Raw genomic sequence first — 11,038 nt, 5'->3', positions numbered from 1 at the left:
AATACGCGATATTAATGACCATTTTTCTAATTTAATAATTGTTATTTTAATATTAATTTTCACTTTTCTCGGTTACATGAAAAGTTCAAAAATGTACCATTTTTCACAAATAGCCTTTACTAGCAAAATCTGTTCTTAATGTGATCTCATTTTAAGAAAAACAAATGAAACTTTAAATAACAAAAGAAGTGTAGTAAGTAGATTTTAAAATAAAACCATATTTTTTTAATTATGTACCTTTTTTTGTGTTCCGCTAAATATGCCAGTGTGTTTAAATATGTATGAAATTACTTAGTTTTTAGGAACTCTCATAATGTCAATAATATTTTTGATAGTTTTGAGTAAAGTGTAAGAAGTATATTAAAAGCCTATTTAAACAAATAAATTTGTTTCACACTGAGGCATACATTATTTTTATTTTAAAAATTATATTATACTGATAGAATTTGTTAATCTGTAGTTAGATGACTTTACAGCATATGCTAAACTTTTGTCTGCTGCTTGTCAACATAATTATTATATGAAAGATTGACGAGGTTATAGAGCAATATACTTTTTGTGGATGTTGATATGTTAGTCGAGTAATCCACATGTCTTCTGGAGAGAATAATATAAGTACTACATTTATAACATTTGTGTGGTCTTTGAGAAAGCTCATTATGTAAAAAAAACTGTAGACGCTTTTAGTAACATCCACCGCATGCAATCTTTCCTACGAGGATGACAGCGGTAATTAACATTTCATTAATTTGCAAGGAACTATAATATGTATTAACTTTTCTTACGTTTTCTATTAGTCTATGCTATATTCTAATTTTCTCTTTTTTTAACATTGTATTGGTGTAAAGTAAATATGTAGTTTAAGATAACTTACTAAAATGCTTCAGTGTGAAATAAGGTTAGTGTTGCCCGTTTAGAGGTACGAAAAGCTATACAAATTTCAGGCACCCACATCATCGTTACTTGTTTCGAACTCCAGTTTCACATCACCAGATAAGCCTTCAACGTCTACCTCATTTTCTGAAGCGTTCAGCATGTTCAGTGTCACCTGTAAATTGAGACATTGTGTACTGACATTAGGCATATTTTACTTTCTTTTTTATGTTGTTATATAAATTATAGATAATTACTTATATTATAATAATAGAATATTAAACATGTAATTGAATATGATATTTCTTATGATATTTAATTTTGACTAACGTTAAATGGTCAAGTAACAATAAACTTAATTATGCTTGAATGGCATTAAATGGCTAAAAAAAGGAATTCATGTTTAAACATATTAATTGCTAATTAATAAATACACTTACAAATAATTATTCAAATGTATAAGCAATGTCAAATTAAAAGTTTTTTGTTCTCATTCAATTGTATTTAAGTTGCAATAAAATTAAAACAATCACTACATTTTTAAATTTCACCATTCTACTGTATGTTTATTCCTATACTCAAAAACTATTTGTTTATCTCACTGACCATTCTCTTTCGAACTTAAATTTAATTAATTTATTTATTTAAGATGTTTTTAGAATATAGGAATCTGTCTTATAATCTACACATGGAAAAAATTGATTACTTTAAATTGTCTACAAAAATTTTACTACCAAACTTGTAAACATTTCCAAATTTTTTTTAATCCTTCAATTTTCTAAATAATCAAACTACTTATTTTCGTACTAAACTTCATGCTTGTTATACAAATATATATATACATATAATACAACACTATCGAACCCATAACTAAACTTATTACAAATATGTTATATCAGTATTAAATGTAAATAAAAATAATTTGAAAATGCATTGTGTTACTTGTACAATACTTTGTTTTTAAGAACTTTACTAACTTGATTATAACAAACGAGTAATTTACAAACATTTTCAAATTTAGAACTACTAGAAAAATAGCCAAATTCAAGCTTATACTTCCACCTCAAACCAAAGGGTTCTGTACCACAAAATTGTATAAATTTTTTAAGTTCTTTATTTAATTTTAAGCTATGTCAGTTCATAGTATAAATCAAAGTCGCTTCCCGTTGTTTGTATGCTTAGATCTTTAAAACTACGCAACGGATTTTGATGATATATATTACATGTGGTTACGGCATTAAGAATATAACCACCCCATCTCTTCCCGTGGGTGAAACTACGCAACGGATTTTGATGATATATATTACATGTGGTTACGGCATTAAGAATATAACCACCCCATCTCTTCCCGTGGGTGTCGTAAGAGGCGACTAAGGGAAAACACAGTTCCACTAACACCTTGGAACTTAAGAAGCCGACCGATGGCGGGATAACCATCCAACAGCTGGCATTGAAATGCACAGGCCGAGGACGGGCAGCAGCGTCATCGATGCGACAAAGCCAGCCCTGCGGTCACCAACCCTAATGCCCAGCGTGGTGACGATGGGCAAAACACATGAGCAGTCTAGGTCATGTCAGTCAGTATGTCCAGCAGTAGACTGTATTAGGCTGAAATGATGATGATGAAATGATATATATATATATATATATACAAGGTGTACACGACCATACGACAATAAATGAAAACACAGGTCGTATTGGTATATAGAAATATCATAAAACTATCAGAAAATATTTTGAACCGTTTTTGAAAAAATGAAATTTTCGAACAAACTTAATATTACAAAATAATAAAATACATAGTACGCCATTTGTAATTTAGAGTCACTGACCTCTGACTAAAGGCGGGCGGGCAGGTAGCCTCTCGCCGCTGTAACACAATACATCGCAATACTTTGACACTATTATAATTCAATTATTTGTTTTTGAATGTCAGAATAATTAACACATACAAAATACATTAAAAGTTATTACATTTTAAAATTCTTAATATGTCCACCATGAACTCGAACACACGAAATGTATCTACGTAAAATATTATTTCTCACTTTTGATAACAGGTCACCATTAACTGCCATACTTTTTAATTTATCAAAAGATCGTATTATACGATTTTTTAAGTCGTCCACATCAGTTACATCCGTGGCGTAAACATCATTTTTACCATAACTCCATAAAAAAAAGTCGAGTGGTGTGAGGTCTGGTGACCTCGGTGGCCACCTCGTGGGGCCATAACGGCCGATCCATCGCTCTCCAAACATCTCGGTTAAACGTGCTCTCGCAGAAATCACGGAGTGTGCAGGTGCACCATCCAATTCGTATACCAGCCCACACATTGATGGCAAATCTGTACTGATGCGAGCTGTCTCTCGTCAGTCGCCGATTTTCAGTGCTCCAGTGCCTTAAGTTGTGACGGTTCCATAAACCGTTCTTTGTAAAAGTACTTTCATCCGTCCACATTACGTTGAAGAGGAAGTCGGGGATTTCTTCATTTTTTCGTAACATTGAGTTACGGAATTCTTCTCTGGTAGACATATCTCTTGTTAACAATGCCTGTACTTTTTTGTATTTAAAAGGCTTACGTTTGTCGAGTTTCAAAATTTTGTGGACACGAGTGAGACACACGAAAATGGCGAGCTGCCCATACCTCTCTTGATATGAACGAATCGCTAAAGCAGCGTTTGTGTGACATTCTCCATAAATTAATATCATATCGGTGTACTCTGAAGCCGTATAATTATAGCGAGGCATTTTTATTAAAAATATTACTATTTGCACACAAATAAGCGTCTAATTTCGCACAGTTTACCTAATAAATATCCTAAATAATGTGTCTTCACTTAATCTCACTCTAATATCTCACAGTAACAAAAAATATACTTGAGTACCTATAAACAATGGCGTCACTAGATCGAATGTTGCGCGAGCGCTGAGGTATCAAATACCTTAACACGTCACAGGCTAACGGCAGTCGGCGACCCACTGACCTACTTGCGATTACGAATTACGATGTGCGAAATACGGAAGAAATCGATGGAAATATTTCAGAAAGAAAGCGCAAATCAATTATTACCTCTCCACATAATAATTCTAGTGTCTTATGAACAACGGTATAAGGTTTATTTTGCGTTAAATTGTAGCATGATTAGTGAAATTACATTATTTACAATTTTTATTTAAATTGTTTCAAATACGTAACTTGTGTCGGACATGACAGATTAATAACAGATATGGGGTGATGTTTTAGTTATAAAAAAAGAAAAGTGTTTTGTGACTAAACTATGAGATATTAGTCAATTTATTTTTGCAGGCTAATTGAGAATGTTACTAGCTATACTCAGTATTAATTATTGTCGTATTGTCACGACCACCTTGTATATATATATATATATATATATATATATATAATTTTTTTGCGCATATATTATTTATTTTATATTTAGTATCAGCATTGCACCCGTGCGAAGTCGGGGCGGGTCGCTAGTAAATAATAATATATGGAATTATAATGGCCATAGAAAAATAGTCCAAATACACCAACATTGTCAATACTGAATACTTAAATAGTCCTACTAAAAATATTTTTAAATATATGTACTTATAGGCTGCCATTTAAGAAATGAACAGCTATCTAATTAATGAGATGGTATAGATATGTTTTGAGTACAGAACCCTTATAATACTTATATTACCACAAACCTCATGAAATTTATTCACTATCTAATAAATAACTTAACAATACAGCTTAAACAACATTACTAGCCGCTTTTTATCAACACACAATCATTATTTTAACACTAAATTGATTTATTCGTTCTGTTTTACTATTTGTGGAGACGTAATCAAAATTAACGAGGGTCCAATTCAAATTAGTGATGTATAATAAAAAATCTCTTTATATTCAAATACTGATCTTCATAATCCATGAATTGAATTTGACAACCTGTTCTCATACCCGTACATTCCTTTATTCTTTAACCAGTGACTGTGACATTAGGTAACTGTCAGTTTTATATTCACTGACTATTCCAGTGACATAAATACTTGTTTAATAGTTATCCCTATATTCTTTCTTAGACCAAATTTTATACCGATCACTTTAAAAAAAACTTTAAACATTTATTCTTTATGAAGTTTAAAGGTTTTATAGTAAGCTATAAAATAGAGCTCTTTATAAAAATAAGAGAAGTGAGTTAAAGTTTTCAATCCTACGTATATTAAATTTAAACTAAACATTGTTAGCATGAAATAAGCAATATAGTGATAAAAAAATTATCTATAAATACAAAAAAAAAAAAAAAAATATTATTATATTATTTGCAAATTCTTGTATTCATTATCGTTATTATTTAAAAAAAAAATTAAGAGCCTTTGAAACATCTTTTAAGAGTACTTGGTTAGTAAGTCTGACAGATATGATATTATTAGTTTTTATTGTTTAAAATGATGTTAAGTAAATAATAATGTATAGTAGTAGTCTGATAAAAACTAAGATAGTAAAAACATATCTTAAGTAAGCTTGCAAGTATTAATTTCTTATAATTTTTAGTTTAAAGAAATTTTTTCAGACTAAACTATACACTTGAGTGTGAGGCAAAGATAAAAACTAAACAAAAAATAAATTCAAACTTCACTAACTGAAATAAAAAAAAAAGACAGCACAAGAACTATAAAAAAAATCCTTTATGTGATAGTCAGTGAAGATTTGAACCTCGGCGTTTTTTCCTAACACGCTCTGTTGGCTGATGATGCTCAGTGGCGAGACTACCTGAGGTTGCTGGCTCGAGCTGGCCATTGTACTGCTTACCTGCCTCACTGGTATACCTGCATCCTCAAAGGCTTTCTTCTTAAGAGTAGTACGGATTTGTGAACTGCAATATGTGATATATACAATAAATAAAATAAATGTGATAATATACAATAAAAATTAAATAAATATATTTATTTACACAACTTATAGTATATTTATTTATCGACTAGCCCATTGGCGCAGTTTGTAGTGACCCTGCTTTCTGCTCCGAGGGTTGTGGGTTCGATTCCCACCCTGAGTCTGGGTGTAATATAAATATTTATTTATATATTTATATATGTATTATTTATGAGTGTTTATCGAAAAAAAAAAAAATGTAGCTATATACCAGTCGGCTGTTACCTATAACACAAGCATTAAGTTGCTTACTTTAGGAACAGACGACCGTGTGTGTATTGTGTAAATATTTATTTATTTACGTATACATTAAAAAAAAATATAATATTTACCAATATTTAAAACATTTTAACAATTTCCAAATACAAGGTACATTATGTTAAAGTAATTTTTTTGGCTCCAAATATAAAAACTAAAATATACTATTCATTGCAACGTAATAGTAGTCAACAATATTTTTGGAACAGCTTGCAAATGCTGAATGCTGTGCAAAACACCTTTTCTTTCTCTTAAGCCTCACTTGCAAATACAACTAGTAAAAACTTTAAGCCGCGTTGGCACCACGTTGACAGCACTGGTTTGTGACTGTTGCGTTGGCGGTTGCGGGTTCGATCCCTGCACATAACAAGCATTTGTTTTGGCCATACAGATGTTCGCTGTGGTCTGGGTATTTCTGTAGTCCTTGTGGGTCTCCCTACCGTGCCTCGGAGTTGTCGTCCGGGTTGTTATCATGTACACCTGATGGCGATCGTTACTCATACTACAGAATATATACGACAACTCGCATTGGAGCAGCATGGTGGATTAAGCTCTGATCTTTCTCCTACATTTGGTAAGTGGCCTATGCCCAGCAGCAATGGGGAATGAGGCAGGCTGAAGCGTATAAAGCGTAAAATCTTTATAAACGTCAATTAAAAAGGAAATACTCACACTGTCCTAGCTTTTATATGCTGACTTAGTTTGTTCAGGTCGACCGCAAAACGATGTACACAATTACGTAGCATTTCTATCTCTTCTTCTGTCCACTTACCCCTGTAAACGAGCATTACTTTACAGAGTTACTTGGGTTTGGAATATCAAAAATATCATTTTTTAAGCATTTTTGAATATCATATCAAAAATTGACCGCTCCAGCGGGATTCGAACCCGCGTCTCCGACTGACCGTGTCGGCGCTCTAGCCAATTAAGCGATGGAACAATGTACCCGCTAGAGCGAAACTTTTGATATGATGATTTTTATTTTCGGTTTAAGCGAACCGTGGCGCCGTCTATAGTGAGTTCTTTACAGAGACCCGTAACTATTCAAAGTTTCATATTACAATGAAAATCTTTGACAGAAGACGACACCATGCTATTTTTAATATGCATGATTTTATTTTTGTGTTACCCACACGGTTCGCTTAAACCGAAAATAAAAATCATCATATCAAAAGTTTCGCTTTAGCAGCCCCTATTTTTAAATAGCGTTTAGCGGCAAGACAACGTTTGCCGAGTCAGCTATATATACATAAATTGCTCGTCTATAGGTATTAAATTATTGTGTGTGCACTACATTTACATATGCTCCAATTATTCTCCTATATAGAGAAATATATAAAGCCACTACATTCAAGTCCATTAAGTTTCTATTATTGATTATTTATTTATTATTTTTAAATGACTTCAAAATAGGATTAGAAATGAGACTATCCGCGAGAGAACGAAAGTTACCGACATAGCCCACAGAATTAGCAAGTTGAAGTGGCAGTGGGCTGGTCATCTGTGTTGCAGGACCGATGGCTGTTGGAACAGACAGTTGGGTCCTGGAGTGGAGAACACGTCTTGGCAAACGCAGAGTGACACGTCCTCCGGCCCGTTGGACTGACGATCTACGTAAGATTGCTGGTGTGGGCTGGATGAGGATTGCGGAAAACCGGAATGTCTGACGCGAACTTAGGGAGGCCTATGTCCCACTGCTGGACATAAGCCTCCCCCGACTGCAATAGGCTGAACTGACTAACTGACTGATGACTGACTTCAAAAAAGAAAAAGATTCTCAATTTAATCAGATTTCTTTTACGTCTGTTACCTTTTTACAATTTTTTTACTGATTTTGACAAATTTTAGTAAATGGATTTTGATATTTTTTTTTAATTCACACCTGGTGCTTGTCGCGTGGTTCCATTTAAATTTGATCGAGATCAGACGAGCACTTTTTTAGTTAATCCCAATAATGTGTATAAAATGTTAAATATTTATTCAACTACCTACATTGCATTGCTTGTCTGTGTAAATTGAAGTTCTTTGTTTTTCGTTTGAGAGTAAACTTAATTATTTATTACTACTACTACTACTGCAACATTAATAACAATTACATGATGAAACAGTACAGGCAGACTGTATATTTCTTGTACAAATATCGAAAGCTATATGGCACTTGTACTATAATAATCAATACATATATACAAATAAATAAAATTGGAGTGTGTGTGTATTGGTGTGTGATGTATACAAGGTACTAATCTCTGAAATGGCTTGGCCGATTTTGACGGGAATTTCATGCAGACGAAGTCGGGGGCACAGCGGGTTTTTCATAACTTTTGTCTGTCTGTCTGTTTGTTCCAGCTATTTGACTGCAGATTTTGACGAGACTTTTACTGGCAGGTAGCTGAGGTTACAAGGAGTAACTTAGGCTACTTTTATTTTATAACTCGGCGAACGAAGATATTTATCAACGAAAATAGCACCCAAAACAATGATTGTTAGAATTATAGTCTGAAACGGCTTATCTGATTTAGATTTGGTTTTCACTAATATATCGTGGTGTGGTATTCACTTAACATTTAGTGTTAGATTCATGTCATCGGATCAGAAATAAAAAAATTGTGTCTTTTTAAAGAATCACATTGAACATGTAAATACCGAAAACACACACAAAGTCGCAGGTTGTGTTGTTTACACCATTTTTGAAACTTTGAACACATGCAATAAAATAAACTATTCCTTGCAAAATTTAAAATGTTTGTCTAAATATTAGATAACTTTTATAATATCATATATATTTTGTAATAAGTAATATGCATACCCCGGTTGCGTTTCACCCATCGGATGTAGAAGCATTGTCATTTCGGACAATTTGTTGAAGGCTGTTCCGGCCTCCCGAAAAATTTCTCCTACCTGTAATAAATATAATAAGATTATAAAATAACATTCAAGTTCCATAATCTAAAATAATACTACATACTTGCTAATAGTAATAGTAATTAAAATACATTTACTGATTGATGGAACCACAGTTTGAGATCGTAGAATACTATGATTCATAAAATTGAAGAGTGCAAAAAAAGTTAGTTATTTAGTTTAACAATAGGCATTACTTATGGGGCTCGTTTCACCAGTTGAGGACGATATCCAACAAATAAGAGTTATATTATTCATTTTTACCATCAAATTGAATCTACATTTATAAGATATTTCTATTCACAAATATGAATCTAAAAGCTATTTTTTACTAATTATAGAGAAACAGCCATAACAATCTATTCTTTTGCTGTCAAATTCTACTCATAGCTTATGTGTAGGATAAATTTTATCCACAAGAGAAACCAGTCCTAAGTATTTCCATAATATCTCGTATAGATAAAAAAACAATCTCTTTTTGAAATACCCACCTTTACAAATTAATTGAATACATTTCTTAAACATTATTTATATATTTCTATGTAATTAAAGTTATCATACAAAATGAAGTTATAAAAACATTTTGCACAAGATTCCAACTTGTAAAAAAAAAAGTAAAAATATGCGTAAAAACATATCAACATTTATTTATTTACTTGACCAAAGTGGTTATAATGTGTTACCATGATACTAATATACATTAACTTTTTTAAAACCATGCCAATAAATTTTAGACAGTTTAAAATAAAACTTGTGATATAATAATACAAACTTAGTTTAGCTACTGCCTTACCTTTGCCGCCGAATTGTTCATGATGCCGAGGGATTTGAAGTTAGACAAAAAATGAAATACCGACGAAAAATTATGGATGGTTTGAAAAGTATACAAAATATTTAGAACATTAATTGCAATTAAAAGCCAGATAATACAAATGCAAAAGGAAAATATCTTATTGTATTAATGTAATGGACAATTCAACAGACAACATGAGTTATGGTTGAGTTATGAGCACAGATTAGACATGTCGCTTTAAAATCGATTAATCGAAAAATCGATTATTTAGAGTAATATAATCGATTTTTCAGATCGATTTAGAACCCTACGTCGATTCAATGACTCGATTCATAAACCTCCCGAATCGGACCGATCCATTCAAAGAACTAGCGATAATCTTCCTCAATTGTCTGCGGTAAAAAGTAAAGTAAAGTAAAAACTAAATGTTTTTTTAATTTTTTGCTGTCGTCGGACGCAAAAGCAACTGGTAGTACTTGGTCAATAATTTGAACGCGTCATAGAGTAAATATTTATGAACGCTTCTGAAGGTGGGCGTTACTTGCGTTAAAAAAAAAACATTTTATTTTTCTATCCGGCTGTCAAACCTAACCTATCTAAAAAATAAAAACCTAAACCTATCTAAATTTTATAAACTTAAAATTTAATTAATTTATTAACCGACTTACAAGTACTTAGGCGAGACTAGAAATTTAAACTGCCACATTAGTTTAGTGGTCGCAAGAACTACTGCTAAGCAAAAGATCCTGGGTTCGATTCCCACCTCTACCTATTCTTTCGAAGGAATATAGGCGTGATATTATGTTTATTAATTTAATAATACTTCTATCCAATTACTTGTATTTGCAGTAAATGGTCATCAATAATGTCCTGTATCTTTATTAGGCAATTAGTCATGTTTGAAATTGGCTCGATTAATCGAAAATCGATCTTTTAATGCTCGATTTAAACAAGAATCGATTCTAGTATGTCCGATTTGAATCGAGTTGGAGATCGATATTTTTTTTAAATGAATCGACATGCCTAGCACAGATTAGTAATTACTAATAAATTAGTATCCACTATACAGAGAGGGGACAGTAGGAGTGGACGATTTACATCGATGTATTAAAAACACTCGATGTATAGTAACGATGCATCGAATCAAACCGATATATTGTTAACTCTCGGTAGAGACTTAGAGAGTACTATATTCCTTGATTGTTAATATTTCAACATCGACTATACATCGATGTAATTTTTATTTGATGCTTCGAAGATGCAAACAAACCCTCAAAAATTATTCT

At 32.1% G+C, this 11,038-nt stretch overlaps 1 protein-coding gene across 1 annotated transcript; it reads right to left on the bottom strand.

The window, feature by feature from the left end:
- Positions 1–226: 226 nt before the first annotated feature.
- On the bottom strand, positions 227–9,942 carry LOC123668678 (chromatin complexes subunit BAP18-like). Its single transcript, XM_045602385.1, has 5 exons — positions 9,753–9,942; positions 8,865–8,956; positions 6,731–6,832; positions 5,585–5,744; positions 227–1,048 (listed from the first exon to the last, which is right to left on the bottom strand). The coding sequence occupies exons 1-5, from the start codon at positions 9,771–9,773 to the stop codon at positions 941–943; spliced, it is 483 nt and encodes a 160-aa protein (XP_045458341.1). The 5' UTR covers positions 9,774–9,942; the 3' UTR covers positions 227–940.
- Between the last annotated feature and the right edge of the window lie 1,096 nt (positions 9,943–11,038).

The sequence above is a fragment of the Melitaea cinxia genome, chromosome Z, assembly GCF_905220565.1.
Source record: "Melitaea cinxia chromosome Z, ilMelCinx1.1, whole genome shotgun sequence".
Lineage (NCBI taxonomy): Eukaryota > Metazoa > Arthropoda > Insecta > Lepidoptera > Nymphalidae > Melitaea > Melitaea cinxia.
Note: the sequence above shows the minus strand (reverse complement) of the source record. Positions and strands in the feature narration are given on the sequence as shown.